Raw genomic sequence first — 20,059 nt, forward strand, 5'->3', positions numbered from 1 at the left:
ACTTATGTTACCATTAGTTTAACAGAACACAGTTGCTTGACAATTGTTTATATTTTTTACAATTGCAAATGGTTGGATGGACAATTGCAAATTTCATGTGATACATTTTTTTACCGGCCCGAATAAAATAATTGGTGTTTACGGCTGTCACTCTCATGGTCTTGTCAACTTGTACGCGCATTCACACAGACAAAAGCAGTCCAACAGAAGCAACGAACAATTTGCAGTCATGTTGTTGTTATGATAAAACATACATTCAATGACAGATAACGCTAGCTATCAGAATCAGAATCAGAATAGTTTTTATTGCCATTGTTTGAGAACGGGTTCAATTGATATTGACAGCCAAACACCTAAAGCTAATATGCATACGTCCAAGAAGCCGTAAGAGGGCGGGATATACTGTGTATAAAATACATTGAAAAGTTCGCGCCCTCTAGGCATCTGTGTAAATGTTGCAAACATCCCCTTTAACTTTGCATATCTGATGTCATGTTCTTTTGTGGCACAAGCTACTGTATTTTCTGGACTATAAGCCGCTAATTTGTTCCCCACGTGAACTAATTATTGTTACGAAATGGAAGCTAATGCAATATTGTAGGTGTCAACAATTATACAATTATAAGAGCAACACATGGATAAGGGGTAAGATCAAACTCTACTTCTTCCTACTACCTCCAAGAAAATTGAACAAATGTAACCCTAAGATGATATAAATGGGTTATACTTGTATAAGTATAACTTATATATATACTTATACAAGTATACAAAGTTTACAAGTATAGCGCTTTTCTACCTTCAAGGAACTATTACCACATTCACCCATTCACACACTGATGGTGGGAGCTGCCATGCAAGGCGCTAACCACGACCCATCAGGAGCAAGGGTGAAGTGTCTTGCTCAAGGACACCACGGACATGACTAGGTTGGTAGAAGCTGGGGATTGAACCAGGAACCCTCAGGTTGCTGGCACGGCCACTCCCCCAACCGTGCCACGCCGTCTACTCTAATTGATCCTTATTGTTACTTATTACAAGCATGTCTGAAACAAATAAGCGGCCAAAATCATTACCAACCATTTTGAATCTGTGGACACATGCACTTTCCTGATTTACTTTAAAAAAGTAGAACACTAAAAAAAAAAAAAGAGTGTCGATGATAGTTTAATGATAGTTATACTAATACATAGATAATATTCAAATAAAACATATATCTTATTGGATGCAGAAACCACTGCGGGACTGCAATTTTAAATAGACAAGTTTCTGGATTACTTGTATTAAATTATTTACATGTAGTTAAGCAACTACAACAGTAGGTAGGATTAAAGATGGATCAATCAATGTTGTCCATGTGGTATATTATTTTATATATATTATAAGTATTATTTTATGCCAAATAACATAATGTGATATATGTAAGAGATGATAATAGATTTGCCCATCCCTATTACACAGGTTTGAAAATTGTATCAAATATTGAATCAAATTAGTTTAGTGTGTGTACAGCATATGGACGTGAAACAACTGAGCTCATGACTCAGCGAAAGGTACCCAGCCTTTCCCAAACACACTTATCTTTAGTACCTCCACAAGGAAGTTATCTTTGTTTGTCCATCCGTCTGTACGCAGTGTTTAAGCAGGTAAACAATGGAAGAATTAATTAAGTATATGCTGGCCTGAAAATGTTTTAATTTACCTGCAGTTCCGGGCAGCTTACTACATACACTGAACATGGGAAGGAATGCCATGTCAACTTCGGGCTATTTATGATTTCTGAAACATTATTTTTCTCAACTTTAAAGCGCTTTTCATACATTAAAGAATGCAAAGCAAAGTGCTTTACAGAGTTGAAAACAACGCCCTGATAACCTATCTCCACGCACGCACGCACGCACGCACGCACGCACGCACGCACGCACGCACGCACGCACGCACGCACGCACGCACGCACGCACGCACGCACGCACGCACGCACGCACGCACGCACGCACGCACGCACGCACGCACGCACGCACGCACGCACGCACGCACGCACGCACGCACGCACGCACGCACGCACGCACGCACGCACGCACGCACGCACGCACGCACGCACGCACGCACGCACGCACGCACGCACGCACGCACGCACGCACGCACGCACGCACGCACGCACGCACGCACGCACGCACGCACGCACGCACGCACGCACGCACGCACGCACGCACGCACGCACGCACGCACGCACACACACACACACACACACACACACACACACACACACACACACACACACACACACACACACACACACACACACACACACACACACACACACACACACACACACACACACACACACACACACACACGGAAGTGTACAGGAGTCAAGTGAGATCACAGGATTAACATAAACCATCTAAACAAGGAGCTCAGTTCTACAGTGGAATAATTACACCAATTATATCAAACTATTTCTAGAACAAAAACTGGGTGAACCAGTTTGAATTCATAAACAAAACCCTAACTCACACACAGTCACACGGATTAAAATATATACAGCATAGCAGTTTTTTTTAACCATGGTGATTGTATGGATGGGCAATATGGCCTTATATTTATATTGCGATATACAGTATATTGCAGCTTCTTCCGATGCCAATATATATCAAAATATATTATTTGGAATATAAATGATTATAGAACCATTTCAAAACAGACTCCTTATTTATCTGCTGACATTTGAGTAATATAATGTGTCATTTTCAGTTGTATTATTATGTTAAAACTACTATTATTCTACTTGTTAATTTACTGTTAATAGGTGGTTACTTTCTGTTGTAACATGGTTCTATCTACAATTCGGTCAAAAGGTAATAAGCACTTAATCATCTGTTGCCTACTTCACATATTATTTTTGGAGATATTACAAATTTGGGTATTAATCCAATACCAAGGAGAAACTGATATTTAAAATGTTCAATAACATTGAATGATTCAACTTTTGATCACAATTATAATCAGACTAGGGTTGTACGCTAAACCAGTAGGGGACGACGTGGCGCAGTTGGGAGAGTGGCCGTGCCAGCAACAGGGTTCCTGGTTTGATCTCCACCTACTACCAACCTCGTCACGTCCGTGGTGTCCTTGAGCAAGACACTTCACCCTTGCTCCTGATGGGTCGTGGTTAGGGCACTGCATGGCAGCTCTCGCCATCAGTGTGTGAATGTGTGTGTGAATGGGTTAATGTGGAAATAATGTCAAAGCGCTTTGAGTACCTTGAAGGTAGAAAAGCGCTATACAGGTATAACCCATTTACCATTTACCAGTCGTTATAAAGTAAAGTGGTACTAATAAATAAAAAATTATACTATACTGCCTTTTAAAAATACTGGTACTTTTTTTCACAACAGCATGCTGCCGTGCGGCGGTGACGAACAGAGCCGAGGCGCATGTGAGAGTCTCAAAATGCACACACAAAGTGCATACAAGCAGAAACAGAGTGGAGATTGAGGAAGAATGGCAAAAAAAGACAATTCTACTGGTTAATAAAGAGGGTGCAGTGCATGAATTGATTGATTGAAGCACAACATGGAGTTATTTTTGCTTTAAAAGGATAAATGTGACGCTTTAAACACGGACGCGCTGCAAACGCTTTAAGAGTGGCAACCATAGGATATGAAGCATTTATTACAATGTCAATAAAGCTTTCTATTCTAATGTAACCTAATTCTGGATTATGGCAGGCTATATGTAGTATGTAAAATTATATATTTTAAGCATATTTAAGTTAACTTTAAGTTATTTTAAAGCGGAACTGCACTTTTTTTGTTCACAATTATTATGAAAGACATGACGACGGATGGATTTTTTTTAATGCAGTCTAAATATTAACGTCACTTCCTGTCAATGAGAAAGGACGCAAAAGAGAAAGGCTCCGCTCTTGCTACCGGAGTTTTTTGTTAAATCTGAAGATTTTGACCACTGATTTGCGATCACAGCCACAGGAGAGTACCCTGGCATCTTCAATCTGATTTTGGTCAGTTGAGAGGCACTGATACGCTGAAAGAAGGCGAGTTGGGAGAGCCGTTAGCCTCAAGCCAAAGGCGCCTTGCCGCAGTTCAAAGCGGTTGCCTAGCAACCAAAAGCTACGGCGAGTTTACAGCTGTTTTAAAGTGATCCCGACGTCGCAGTGATATAAGTTGACAGGCTGACACCTCAAATTGATCTCTGAACGGCGCAAGATACGAAATTGTTGGAAAAAACAAGTTAAAGTGCCGCAAGTCGCTAAAGAAGCAACTGCCGTTAAGACACAAGCAAGAGGCAGTGACGTCAGTGACTGCCGCGATGCAAAAAGGTAAAGGAAAGATTGAAATCCCGAAACCTTCGGGGTCAGCTGTTACAGAACACAACTGGGAACAAGATTTGAGGTTGGACACAGGACATGATGGGAATCAAGTGATACTACAAAAACTTGAAGAAATGAAAGAAGAAATGAAAGAAATGAAAAAAGAAATGAAAGAAATGAAAAAAGAAATGAAAGAAATGAAAGAAGAAATGAAAGAAATGAAAAAAGAAATGAAAGAAGAAAAGAAAGAAATGAAAGAAATGAAAGAAGAAATTAAAGAATTGAAAGAATATCTGAGAAAAGTAACAACAGAACACAAACAAGATGTGAAAAGTCTGCAGGAAAATATAGAAAATCTGCAATCTCAGAACAACAGAAGAAATAATGAAGCCACTGAAATGGGCAAACGAATGAAGACCCTTCAAGAAGACAACAACATATTGAGGAATATCATAGATGAAATGGATCAGGACAAACGAATGAATGATATCATTGTGACTGGGCACCGAATTAAACCAAGATCCTATGCGAAAGCTGTGAATAATGAAGGTGAACCAGATGAAATGGATATGATCTCAGCAGAACAGCAAGTGGTCAACTTTCTGCAATCAAAGGAAATTGAAATTGACATTAATACCATCGAAACATGCATCCCACTGAACGGAAGAAACAACAACACCACTCCAGTCGTGCTCGTGAAACTCGTAAACAGAAAATCTAAAATGGCATTGCTGAGACAGGGAAAGAAGCTGAAGGGAACAAATGTGTACATGAATGAGCATCTCACAAAACGCAATACTGGAATTGCCAAGAAAGCACGCGACTTGAGAAAGCAGGGAAAAATCCAGGGAACTTGGAGCATCAACTGTAAAATCTACATCAAGCTGAATGGAGGTCCAGAAGCAAGAGTAATTGTTGTCCATGACATCAAGGACCTGGACAATTTTTAAAGTTTACACAGCTACCAAAACAACGATGATAATGGACTCCGACAGAAAACAAACACCCAAATTCAGCATCGACACTACTATGTTCCAAGGGACGACTAAACAAGAGGACCTACATTCAGGATTGCATCCACCTACACTTATTGAGATTATTGAAACAACATCAAAGATTGTTGAACAAGAAAATATGGAACTAAAAAATTTCTGCAACAAAAATTACAAAAACCAGGATTTGGAAAATGATATAGATCCAGATACAATTTTTTTTCTCCCACATCAGTAATAATTGTTTTTATTATACAGATGATCAATATAATAGCAACATTACATGTGATAACAAATTGTCAATTATTCATTTTAATAGCAAAAGCTTGTATGCAAACTACAACAACATTAAGAACTTTTTGGAACACATCAACGAACCATTCAAAGTGATTGCTGTCACAGAAACATGGATTGATGATAAAAAAAGGAATAGATTTTGATCTGGAGGGATATGAACTAAACTACATCAACAGAACCAACAAAAATGGAGGAGTAGCTGTGTACGTGATGAATCCAATCCAATCCACTTTATATATATAGTACATTTACACAACAAGAATGTTTCCAAAGTGCTGCACAGCCATGTTAAAAACAATATTAAAAACAATATTATGCTACACTAATGACTGAAAAAAAACAAAGAATAAATGAATAGAAAACCAATACAGAGACAATATAAAAAATAAATATGATTAAAAACGATTTTAAAGAGTAAAACCAATTAAAACAGTAAAATAGACATCAAAATGTATAACCCTAACCCTAACCACACAGGACAACAGAGGACAGAAGACCACACAACTCACGTAGTGTTAAAAGCCAAAGAATAAAAGTGGGTCTTAAGACGAGACTTAAAACACTCCACTGTGGGAGCAGTTTGAACATGGAGGGGCAGAGTGTTCCAGAGTTTAGGGCCGACCACAGAGAAGGCCCTGTCTCCTCTGGTTTTAAGTCTCGTCCTGGGCACCACGAGCTGGAGCTGGCTCTCGGACCTCAGAGCGCGCGCAGGAGTGTAAATTTGGATGAGGTCCGAGATATACTGAGGTGCCAGTCCATGTAAAGCTTTAAAAACAAACAGCAAGGATTTAAAATCAATTCTAAAATGAACAGGGAGCCAGTGCAAACTCCGAAGAATTGGGGTTATATGCTCACGTTTCCTGGCCCCTGTTAAAAGTCGTGCTGCCGCGTTCTGGACTACCTGCAACCGGGAGAGAGCTTTTTGGCTAATGCCAGCATAAAGTGCATTGCAGTAGTCCAGGCGACTTGAAATAAAAGCATGCACCACTTGTTCAAAAAGGTTAAAAGATAAAAATGGTTTTACCTTTGCTAAAAGACGAAGATGATAAAAACACGATTTTAAAACGCCATTGACTTGTTTGTCAAATTTAAAATCGCTGTCTATAGTGACGCCAAGGCTGGTGACTTTGGGACGCACATGATTTTGCAATGGTCCCAAGTCAGTGAGGGCCGGACCAAAAACTGAAATTTCCGTTTTTCCCTCATTCATTATTAAAAAATTCTGGGCTAACCAAGCCTTGACATCACATAGACAGTTGAGAAGGGGTGTCAGGGGGCCGTGGCCTTTTGAAATTGGCATATACATTTGGCAGTCATCTGCATAAAAGTGATAAGACACTCCATGTTTCTTAAAAATCTCTCCAAGAGGGAGAATGTACAAGGAAAACAGGATGGGGCCTAGAATGGATCCCTGGGGGACACCACAGTAAAGCGGAGCAGAAGAAGAGGTGGCGTCCCCCAGCCTGACAGAGAAGGACCTCTCTGACAGGTAGGATCTGAACCACTCTAATGCAGTCCCCCTGACACCCACACAGTCTCTCAGGCGGTCTAAAAGAATTGTGTGGTCGACTGTGTCAAAGGCAGCTGTAAGATCTAAAAGCACTAAAATGGCGGAGCTATGAAGAACCTGAACTACAAAGTGGTAAAAAACATGTAATTTGCTATAGATAATATCTTAGAATGTATAACCATTGAAATATGTCAGGAAAAAAGCAAAAACATTTTCATCAGTTGTATATATAGATCACCTAAGTCAAGTATAGAAACATTTGAAGAATGGATCAAGGCTACTTACATGGATAATGGTCAAAGAATAATGTTCTTATGTGGGGACTTTAATATTGACTTATTGAACCCTAACAAGCAAAAGTCTATATACAATGTACAGCATCAGTTTATATCCAAAAATCACAAAGCCAAGCAGAATCACAGCACACTGTGCCACGCTTATTGATAATATTTTTACCAATGAGTTTGACAATAACACTACAAGTGGTCTACTTATAACCGACGTTAGTGACCATCTGCCAGTTTTTACAATATATGATGGACACTACAAGAAGAACATGGAAGACAAAAGGACATTTCGAAGACTGTGCACAGAGAAGAGGATGACTGCTTTCAAAATTGAGCTACAAAAGCAAGATTGGGACAATGTGTTCAAAGAAAAAGAGGTTGATGAAGCATATGAACATTTCTTAAACAAGTTCATAATACTTTATGACAAACATTGTCCATGGATACAACTCAGTAATAAACAGAGAACGAATAATCAACCATGGATGACAAAAGGACTAAAAAATGCTTGTAAGAAGAAGAATACACTATATAGAAAATTTATAGCACAAAGAACTATAGAGGCAGAAATTAAGTACAAAAAGTATAAAAACAAGTTAACAGACATACTATGATCATGTAGAAAAGAATATTACAGTGAATTATTGGACAGGAACAAAAATAATATGAGAGCAACATGGGGCATCCTCAATAGCATTATTAAAAATGGCACAAAGAGGGACTACCCTCAATACTTTTTAGACGGAAATAAAAAAAATGACAACATAAAGGAAGTAGTTGAAAGCTTCAATAATTATTTTGTAAATATTGGACCAAAATTGGAAGAAAGGATTCCAGACCCAGTTCCAATTGAGGACTATAATGATACCATAGAGCGAAATCCCAACTCCATGTTCCTCAGTAATGTGACACAGGAGGAAAGTTACAATCGTGAAAAAATGTAAATCTAAGACTTCAACTGATTGTAATGGAATTGATATGGAAACGATAAAAAAGGTTACAGGAGAGATCTCAGGACCATTAATGTATATTAGTAATCTATCATTTCAAACAGGTACATTCCCAAACAAAATGAAAATAGCTAAAGTTGCACCAATTTATAAGACTGGAGATAAACATCAATTTACAAATTATAGACCTGTTTCTTTACTTCCACAATTTTCTAAAATCATTGAAAAACTGTTTAAAAACAAATAAATAAATGATAAATGGGTTATACTTGTATAGCGCTTTTCTACCTTCAAGGTACTCAAAGCGCTTTGACAGTATTTCCACATTTACCCATTCACACACACATTCACACACTGATGGCGGGAGCTGCCATGCAAGGCGCTAACCAGCAGCCATCAGAGGCAAAGGGTGAAGTGTCTTGCCCAAGGACACAACGGACGTGACTAGAAAGGTAGAAGGTGGGGATTGAACCCCAGTAACCAGCAACACTCTGATTGCTGGCACAGCCACTCTACCAACTTCGCCACGCCGTCCCACATAACAGATTAGAGAGTTTCATAAATAAAAATAGAATACTCGAAGAGAACCAATATGGATACAGAGCTAATGTCTCAACTTCAATGGCTTTAATTGAAATTACAGAAGAAATTACCAATGCAATAGACAGTAAAAAATGTGCAGCAGCAGTTTTTATGGATCTAACTAAAGCATTTGACATAATTAATCACAATATTTTAATCAAAAAACTAGAACGATATGGCCTCAGAGGGTTAGTATTAAACTGGATAAGAAGTTATCTAACGAACAGGAAACAATACATGAAGCTAGGCGAACACATGTCTACAACGCTAAATATATCCTGTGGTGTACCTCAGGGATCAATATTAGGACCTAAATTATTCAATCGTTATATAAATGACATTTGTAAAGTTACAAAAGATTTAAAGTTAGTATTATTTGCGGATGATACAACAGCGTTTTGTTCAGGAGAGAACAAACAGGAAAAATTACAAATAATAACAGAAGAAATTAACAAATTAAAAAGATGGTTTGACAAAAACAGACTATCGTTGAATCTTAGTAAAACTAAAATAATGCTATTTGGTAACAGTAGAAGAGAAAGTCAAACACAAATACAAATAGAAGGAATAGAAATTGAAAGAGTAAATGAAACCAAATTTCTAGGTATAATGATTGATGATAAATTGAACTGGAAATAAATATATATAACATAAAGTAGCAAGAAACACGTCAATAATGAATAAAGCAAAACATGTTCTAGACAAAAAAATCACTTCATATTCTCTACTGCTCACTAGTGTTACCATATCTGAGCTACTGTGTAGAAATATGGGGAAATAATTACAAAAGTACACTTCATTCATTAACGGTGTTACAAAAAAGATCAGTTAGAATAATACATAATGTTGGATATAGAGAACATACAAATCCTTTATTTATTGAATCAAAGATACTGAAATTCAACGACATAGTGAATTTGCAAACAGAATTTGCAAACAGCTAAAATTATGCCCAAAGCAAACTATAACCTGCTACCCAAGAATATACAATAATTCTTCTCAACAAAAGAGGAGAAATATACTCTTAGAGAAAAATGTAATTTAAAACATTTGTACGCACGTACAACACTTAAGACCTTCAGTATATCAATATGTGGAATTAAATTATGGAATGGATTAAGCAAAGCAATCAAACAATGTACTAATATGATCCACTTCAAGAAACTCTTGTTTACAAAGTACAAAGAAGAAGAACCATGATAAACATTCTGAATTTATTTCATCCATCCATTCATTCATTCTTAAAGTAATCTTACTTATCTCATCATATGAAATATGACTTTCTTCACCAATTATTATTATTAAATTCTTACTATTATTTATTTATTTATTTTTATTGTGATTACCTATGGAGTTTATTGTGAATAAATTGAGAACAGGAAGTGAATAAAAAAGTTTCAGCAACTGTTATGTAAAGAAAAGGGGTAGGATTAAATAAGCTCTGCTTCTTCCTACTCCTTTTCGAACATGTTGAAAAGAGAAACTGGAAATTGTGATGTATCATGTTGTATGCTTGCATGTTCGAAATAAACTCAAACTCTAACTCTCTCTAAATAAACGTAGATAAAAGTCAACTTACAGGAGGAGCCAATAGGAGGTCCTCTATTTCGCCCATAATATCCAATACATACCCATTCAAAAAGCGCAATCAATACTTTATTTACATTTTGTGACTTGAATATTAACCAAGTATTAGTGATATTGTTATTAGGGCTGCACGATTATGGCCAAAATAATAATCACGATTATTTTCATCAATACTGAAATCACGATTATTAATTACGATTATTTACTGGTGTGAGTGTGATCATAAAATGTAAACTAGTGAAAAAATAAGATTATGCAAAGGAATACATGCATTGTACTGCTCACAGTATATATAGGACATATGTCTTTAGCCAAATAAAACATTATTACATCCGTTATTTTGGCGAGTCTTTGAGAGGTGGATGGATATGGGGTACCTCGGTGCACAGTTGATGTTACGGTCGTCTGTATTTTGGGCACCCCCGCTTTTGTGGCTGTTCAGTGGGGTTTTTCCCCGGTGGCGGGCCACACGCTCAGTTAGCAACCACTTTTACAGTGCTGGCATACGATGGCGGTACAGAAAAGAAGGGAAGTGTTGTTAATGCTTACCGTGTCTTCGCAACTGGCTAATTTGTTTGGATGTGCACACCAACGTAGCTTTGCCGTGCAACTCGTTGTGGCCTTTGTTGGTTCATCCGCGCGGGAGAATTTCTGGGTTTCAGTAAACAAGCAGGAGTGCCTGGAGGACAGCGAGGCGTGTGGTCGTGTTCTAGGTTAAAATGCCTACCTCTTGGTACACTGTGGGTACCTCTGCAGGAGGGGAGGGCACCGATGTAATGTGTTAATTTTTCCTAATATTTTTGGGAGCTACTGGCTGATCTATCTTCAACCTCTGTTGTCACTCACTCTTACTCGCTCTCACATGAGTCCACAGTCTATCGGTCACTCCCTAGTGGTTGGTTGACTGTTGGTTGTGAACGTGCTTGGTTTAAAATGCAGGGTAGCCTGTATTTTTTAAATGTTAATAATGCGACGATCACCCTCATTTAATCGTAGCTGCCAAGATCGCGATCACAATTAAAATTTGCATAATTGTGCAGCCCTAATTGTTATTATAAACGCTAACGCAGGTTAATTGTGCAGCCCTAATTGTTATTATAAGCGCTAACACAGGTTAACTATTTGTAGCAGCGACGCGATCACTACCGTGAGTCCCTATGTTTACATCATCCAGTGGTCTGCTGCTTCCTCGCTTCCCTGCTTCTTGGAAGTTTATTGTTGATCATAAATCATGTCTCTCACCTGGAATGTAGATGTCTGAGGATGTAATCTGACAAGTTGGTACACTTTGACAGCCATTTAGGAGCCGGAACTGGCGAGAACGACACGAAAAAAGGCTTGGTCCCATCTGCCCCCCCACCCTGTTGCTTCACAAGGATTATGAGACATTCTTCATCTAAATGGGAATATATGAGCATCTCAGCAGTAAGGCTGCAGCTAACGATTATTTTTCTATCAATTAATCTATAGATTATTTTTTGATTAATCGGTTAATCTATAGATAATTTTTTCGATTAATCTATAGATTATTTTTCCTTTTACCGATTATTTTTTTATTTAAAATGAAGATGAAAAAATAAATGTAGGCCAGTTTTTTCAAAAGGCATGGCTTTTATGTACAAAAAAAAAGAAGTATGGCCACTCAGTCAACATTGACAACAGCATGACAAAATATTCTGTAACAATGTAAACATTTAAAACTTTTAACATTTAACAAAATTAAAAGTAGCTTATTTGCTTGTCCTGACTACTCCTTTTTGACCCTCGTCCTGACTACTACTTGTTGACCCTCGTCCTGACTACTCCTTTTTGACCCTCGTCCTGACTACTCCTTTTTGACCCTCGTCCTGACTACTCCTTTTTGACCCTCGTCCTGACTACCCCTTTTTGACCCTCGTCCTGACTACCCCTTTTTGACCCTCGTCCTGACTACTCCTTTTTGACCCTCGTCCTGACCACCCTTTTTCGACCCTCGTCCTGACTACTCCTTTTCGACCCTCGTCCTGACAACTCCTTTTCGACCCTTGTCCTGACTACTCCCTTTCGACCCTCGTCCTGACTACTCCCTTTCGACCCTCGTCCTGACTACCCCTTTCGACCCTCGTCCTGACTACTCCCTTTTGACCCTCGTCCTGACTACTCCCTTTCGACCCTCGTCCTGACTACTCCCTTTCGACCCTCGTCCTGACTACTCCCTTTCGACCCTCGTCCTGACTACTCCCTTTCGACCCTCGTCCTGACTACTCCTTTTTGACCCTCGTCCTGACTACTCCCTTTTGACCCTCGTCCTGACTACTCCCTTTTGACCCTCGTCCTGACTACTCCCTTTTGACCCTCGTCCTGACTACTCCCTTTTGACCCTCGTCCTGACTATTCCTTTTCGACCCTCGTCCTGACTACTCCTTTTCAACCCTCGTCCTGACTACTCCTTTTCGACCCTCGTCCTGACTACTCCTTTTCGACCCTCGTCCTGACTACTCCTTTTCGACCCTCGTCCTGACTACTCCTTTTCGACCCTCGTCCTGCCTACTCCTTTTCGACCCTCGTCCTGCCTACTCCTTTTCGACCCTCGTCCTGGCTACTCCTTTTCGACCCTCGTCCTGGCTACTCCTTTTCGACCCTCGTCCTGACTACTCCTTTTCGACCCTCGTCCTGACTACTCCTTTTCGACCCTCGTCCTGACTACTCCTTTTCGACCCTCGTCCTGACTACTCCTTTTCGACCCTCGTCCTGACTACTCCTTTTCGACCCTCGTCCTGACTACTCCTTTTCGACCCTCGTCCTGACTACCCCTTTTCGACCCTCGTCCTGACTACTCCTTTTCGACCCTCGTCCTGACTACTGCTTTTTGACCCTAGTCCTGACTACTCCTTTTTGACCCTTGGTCTGTTCCGTGGCGAAACGTAATGCATTGGCGCGAACGCCTGCTGGCGTGTTTGCCACTAATCGAGAGGAGGAGCTTCACGTCCGTGTATACTTTACAGTTGATTTCATTAATACCGTTACATGGAGATTGTTACTCTAACTGATTTGGTCAAATCGAATAAAAGCTCAGCAGTGACATAGAGAGGAAGTCCAGAGTAACTTTCAACACATGTCAATACACAAAAGTGCTAAATTGTGATTAACGCATCAAAGAAGTGTTGTTCAAAGAGTACCTTTTCGTCGGTGCACTTTTTGAAGAGCGCGTCTCGGGCCTGCAGCCTGCCCTTCAGGGCGACGTACTCTCCATCCTTCTGCTCCAGCTGCTTCCTGTGCGCGTCCACCTGCACCATCAGCTCCGAGTTGCGCTTCTCCAGCCGGCTCCTCGCCGCGTCCGTGCGCTTCACCCGCGACTGCACTTCCAGCAGCTCGTCCAGCGAGCGGCCGTGCTTGCTGGACACGGTCCAGTAGTTGAACGCCAGGATGGCGACGATCGCCATGAGGAATACGAGGACGAAGGACGGGAGGCGGCCTCCGCGTCGGTTCGCGCCGAAGCCGATCATTTCCGAAACAGGACTCGTCGGAAAAAGTGTCACTACGGCTTGGTCACCTTGTGGCTCAGTGAGAGGATTTCCACGGCGTCAGACGCATGCGTGTGCATGTCGTGTGTATGCGACAACCGCGCATCAAAACGTCATAAATGTGATGATCAATTGTCGCGAAGTCGTCTCGCATCTCTCTCTCGGTCTTCACACCCAGTTTTCGACTTCCTTCCGCATACTGGGCATGTGCCCCGCGGTCCGCCCAATGAACGCCGGGCCCAAGTCGGACGTGGCCCTCGACCAGCTGGCAGCGTGCACGAGACGTGGAAGTTAGCGGCGCGGCAAGCGGGTACGCGCACAACACCGAGCTAACTCCAGCTAGCTGGCTAGCATTAGCTCATGGCGACTTCCTTTCCGCACTCAAACGCGTGTCCGCCACGCATTTGGTATAAAGGTTCAGCGTCGCCATTTTTAACGTCTTTAGAAAAATGGCAAAGTTAACGTTCGCTGACGTTTAACATTCGACGAGAGAACCCCACACCCCCATCAATAGCTTGCGACAATACGAGACTGCAGTCGGCGGCTATGACGCCGCCTCTTCATGCGAAAAGGGAATTTTTTTCAACCTGGGCTAATAAAAAAATAACATGAACGTCAGGCGAACCTCCGAAAAACGTGCTTTGTTTCACACTGCCCTCTTCTCTAGGGTCTGGTTTCTAGCAGGGGGGGGCGAGGCGGGTTGACTCAATTATCGACCGTGTCGATACCAAGAGTGATATCAGTATTTAGTCCAGTGGTTCTTAACCTTGTTGGAAGTACCGAACCTCACCAGTTTCATATGCGCATTCACCGAACCATTCTTTAGTGAAAAATAAAATGTTTTTTACTTTAAATTCAAGACAAAGTTATGTTTTTGGTAACACTTTATTATGGGGAACATATTCTAAGTAACAACGACTTAATTTAGAGTTTTTTGGACACTAGGGGAACATATTCTAAGTAAAAGACTTAATTTAGAGTTATTTGGTTAGGGTTAGGGTTAGAGCAGTGGTTCTCAACGCGTACCCCTGGGGGTACTTGAAGGTATGCCAAGGGGTACGTGAGATTCTTTTTAAATGTCTGTCAAAAAGAACTGTGAAAAGAAATGCAACAATGCAATATTCAGAGTTGACAGCTAGATTTTTTGTGGACATGTTCCATAAATATTGATGTTAAAGATTTATTTTTTTGTGAAGAAATGTTTAGAATTAAGTTCATGAATCCAGGTGGATCTTTATTACAATCCCCAAAGAGGGCACTTTTAAGTTGATGATTACTTCTATGTGTAGAAAGCTTTATTTATAATTGAATCACTTGTTTATTTTTCAACAAGTTTTTAGTTATTTTTATATCTTTTTAACAAATAGTTCAAGAAAGACCACAACAAATGAGCAATATTTTGCACTGTTATACAATTTAATAAATCAGAAACTGATGACATAGTGCAGTATTTTACTTTTTTTATCTCTTTTTTTTCAACCAAAAATGCTGTGCTCTGATTAGGGGGTACTTGAATTAAAAAAATGTTCATCACTGAAAAAAGGTTGAGAACCACTGGGTTAGAGGGTTAGGGCCAGGGTTAGAGGGTTAGGGTTATAATAAGGCCATGCCAAATAACTCATTAAGAGCCCATCCATCCATCCATCCATCCATCCATCTTCTTCCGCTTATCCGAGGTTGGGTCGCGGGGGCTGCAGCCTAAGCAGGGAAGCCCAGACTTTCCTCTCCCCAGCCACTTCGTCCAGCTCTGGTCAAATCTTGGCCAGTTTGGCTCATGCTGCTCCTCCTTTAAAGCGGCCCTTTCAATTCTGTCTGTGTTTTTATAGCTGGGCCAGAAAACCATCCTATCATCATACCATCCACTTGGGACAACCGCAATGTCCCTGTTCATTATAAATTTAATCAGATGAAAAGGCACCCTTAATGTAGAAAGAAAGAAAAGGGGTATTTATTCATCATCAAAGGAACAACGTGGACAAAAGTATGCACAGGTGTTAGTGTATACAAATAAGCAAGTAAGATGAGCTGAGATTTTACCTGAATGGTGCCCCAAGGTGGTAAGAACTATAAGAAGGGTAAAAGTACAGGTCATAATAGTCAGAACTTCAGCTCAATCGTAAAGTAGGGTTTGAAATTATGGGTGTAGTGTATACAGAGATCAGTCCCTACCTTGTGTAACTCTCTGCATGTTTAATGCATGTGCTGGTGAAGGCATATGAATACATCCTTCCCCATGGTGAGGTGCAAAGGGAGATACATTGGTATTAAATGGTTGTGATCTGTTAACCATGGTTACTGGATGCTGAGATATTATTTTGGAGATCAGTCTTTACCTAGAAAGTTATCTCCAGTTGAGGAGTCGAGTTGACAAGTACTCATGACTCTTGCTGGCACTCGGCGAGACGGTGGAGCTGGGAGAAGGGATACAAGGAGAGGGGAATATCTTTAGCACTAAGAATGTTAACCATATCTTTAATATTAATGTGGTGGTTTCGTCTACAACGCTAAATATATCCTGTGGTGTACCTCAGGGATCAATATAGGACCTAAATTATTCAATGTATAGATAAATGACATTTGTAAAGTTACAAAAGATTTAAAGTTAGTATTATTTGCGGATGATACAACAGCGTTTTGTTCAGGAGAGAACACAGAAGATAATACAAATAATAACAGAAGAAATTAACAAATTAAAAAGATGGTTTGACAAAAACATACTATCTTTGAATCTCAGTAAAACTAAAATAATGCTATTTGGTAACAGTAGAAAAGAAAGTCAAACACAAATACAAATAGACGGAATAGAAATTGAAAGAGTAAATGAAACCAAATTTCTAGGTATAATGATTGATGATAAATTGAACTGGAAATCTCAAGTAAAAAATATACAACATAAAGTAGCAAGAAACACGTCAATAATGAATAAAGCAAAACATGTTCTAGACAAAAAATCACTTCATATTCTCTACTGTTCACTAGTGTTACATATCTGAGTTATTGTGTAGAAATATGGGGAAATAATTACAAAAGTACACTTCATTCATTAACGGTGTTACAAAAAAGATCAGTTACAATAATATATAATGTTGGATATAGAGAACACACAAATCCTTTATTTATTGAATCAAAGATACTGAAATTCCACGACATAGTGAATTTGCAAACAGCTAAAATTATAAACAAAGCAAACTATAACCTGCTACCCAAGAATATACAACAATTCTTCTCAAAAAAAGAGGAGAAAAATAATCTTAGAGAGAAAAGTAATTTAAAACATTTGTACGCACGTACAACACTTAAGACCTTCAGTATATCAGTATGTGTAATTAAATTATGGAATGCATTAAGCAAAGCAATCAAACAATGTACTAATATGATCAATTATTTATGCTTACATGTGGAAATAATAATAATAATAGTAAATAAAATAATAATAATAAAAAAAGGTAAATAAAGCATAAAATAGTCTCTAATAAATTAATTAAATAAAAAACAGCATATAAAATATATACATCAGCAAATAACAAAAATATAGATCAAGAAAAAGGATCCTTAATATGTGCAGCAATTTTTCCCACTCACATCACCTCATTTTATATTTTTTTCTACAATTAACTATGCCAAAAAACACATAGACATACCTTTTTTGTAATGGAAACAAAAACAACATGGCGTCACACACAGTTAGTCCACAGTAAACAGGATCTCGAGCTCCACTAAAGAACAAAGAAAGAAATAATACACACTCATATTAATGGCAAATAACGGCTGTTTCCACTCCGTTAACGTTACGTTGTTGACTAACGCAGTAACGTTAGCGACCTGGGCCTAAACAACACTGACAATAAAGTAATACGCTTTCGTTTCAAGCAGTTGGAAATATGTGGAATATCGCAGCATGTAACCTACACACATTCACAGCATCTAACAAAAGATGGCCTAAGTTAACTGTATTGAACTTTTTACTCACCGGCTTCACGCGGGAAACTTTCACATTCTGGAGTCGGGGTCCCCCGGAACACAAAACACAGATAAAAGACAATTTTACAATAGCACGGCGAAAAAATGACCGTCGTTGTGTGGGTTTTTTGACGAATAACACTCTTTTCCACTTTTCGGGCCTCACCTACCGCGTGCAGCCATTTTGAATTTTCTGGATACGTGACGTCAGACGCACGTCACCATGCAAAGCATTCTGGGAGGCGGCGCTGGAAATAAAATAGCCTTTTTTTACAGAATATAAAGTTTTACTGCTAGTCCTAATATCAAACAACGTCATTACAATCATACATAAATGATGATGGAAACACAAAGGCTGATCTTTACTGCGAATGTAGCAATAAATCAATAAATCTATACTTACGTTCGTGTTCCAGCAAAGAAGGTCCAGAGATCTTGGCTCATGCGCGTACACGCTAGTAGGCGCGTCCACGTCTGCGGGTGCAGACATTGGTCGGCTCAGCGCGCGTAGGCAGAGCCTATAACTCTAGGCGGCGCGCGCCGGTTTGGTTTGTCGCGTCCGCGTATGCGAATCAGACACGAGTCCGCTCAGGATCAGCTGTCTGACTGTACAATTTTCAGAGGCGGAGCTGTATCCTCTAGGCGGAGCCAAAACGAATGTGACAGTAACGCGGGTTGGGCGACTTGAAGGCGGATCCGTATAGCAGTCTTCTGCTGTGTGGGCAGTCAGGAGCATGTTTCTTCTGTTTCTATCCGCAGTTAAGCACGATGCTATCACGTTAGCTCCGAAGCTTAAGTGCTTCACCGATGTATTGTCGTGGAGATAAAAGTCACTGAATGTCCATTTTGCGTTCTCGACTCTCATTTTCAAGAGGATATAGTATCCGAGGTGGTTTAAAATACAAATCCGTGATCCACAATAGAAAAAGGAGAAATTGTGGAATCCAATGAGCCCTTGTACCTAAGTTACGGTCAGAGCGAAAAAAGATACACCCTGGCGTCCTGCACTGCACTCTAATCCTTCACTCTCACGTTCCTCATCCACAAATCTTTCGTCCTCGCTCAAATTAATGGGGTAATCGTCGCTTTCTCTGTCCGAATCGCTCTCGCTGCTGGTGTAAACAATGTGCAGATGTGAGGAGCTCCACAACCTGTGACTACTTCCGGTACAGGCAAGGCTTTTTTATCAGCGACCAAAAGTTGCGAACTTTATCGTCGATGTTCTCTACTAAATCCTTTTAGCAAAAATATGGCAATATCACGAAATGATCAAGTATGACACATAGAATGGACCTGCTATCCCCGTTTAAATAAGAACATTTCATTTCAGTAGGCCTTTAAATATCTGCTTGTCATCTTGACTTACGATTTTAAAGCAAGTTATCCATCAATTTGTACGTACAAAAAAATCAAATAACCAAATGCATAGGAAATAATACAATGAGGCGATTATACTTTTATATTCTTACATTCACTGTAAGGTCAGCCATGACTGCGATTGTGCCCTTGATGAAAACCCTATTCAGCAGTTGAATAGCCTTGCTTTAGGGCGGGGGTCAGCAACCCTAGTGTGCACCCTAGTGGCTCACTGGAGCATTTTTAGAAAAGGTTTCAAAATGGAAAAAGTTGGGACATTTTGTTGTTGTTTTTTTAGTATAATTTTTGTTTGAGGACAAACATGACACAATCCTTCCCAATTGTTAGAAAGCCCACTGTTTAATATGTTTTGTGTGTATGCTTCACTGATGAGAGTATTTAGTGAACATATTTTTGTTCTACTAATTTCGGCAGTTCTTGAACTGACTATAATGTGGACTGTGACGCATTTTGTCCACCAAACGTTGTATGCTGTGCGTGAATCCACAAAGGTGAGCTTTGTTCATGTTATTGACTTGTTGGAGTGCTAATAAGGCATATTTGGTCACTGCATGACTGCAAGCTAATCAATAATAACATGCTATTTAGGCAAGCTGTATGTACATACCATGAATTGATGAACGTGGACCCCGACTTAAACAAGTTGAAAAACTTATTCGGGTGTTACCATTTAGTGGTCAATTG

General features: G+C 39.8%; 1 protein-coding gene across 3 annotated transcripts in view; it reads right to left on the reverse strand.

The window, feature by feature from the left end:
- The window catches only part of golm2 (golgi membrane protein 2), a 35,447-nt gene extending 20,723 nt beyond the window's left edge, over positions 1 to 14,724 (reverse strand). The window contains exon 1 of one of the 3 annotated variants that reach the window (XM_062031060.1): positions 13,694 to 14,724. In XM_062031060.1, the coding sequence (XP_061887044.1) occupies positions 13,694 to 14,020 (327 nt within the window). In that variant the 5' untranslated portion in view covers positions 14,021 to 14,724. The remainder of the gene's footprint in view (positions 1 to 13,693) is intronic. The other 2 variants (XM_062031052.1, XM_062031069.1) reach the window with 2 other exon arrangements.
- Positions 14,725 to 20,059: the final 5,335 nt, after the last annotated feature.

This window comes from Entelurus aequoreus, linkage group LG02, assembly GCF_033978785.1.
Source record: "Entelurus aequoreus isolate RoL-2023_Sb linkage group LG02, RoL_Eaeq_v1.1, whole genome shotgun sequence".
Classification (NCBI taxonomy): domain Eukaryota; kingdom Metazoa; phylum Chordata; class Actinopteri; order Syngnathiformes; family Syngnathidae; genus Entelurus; species Entelurus aequoreus.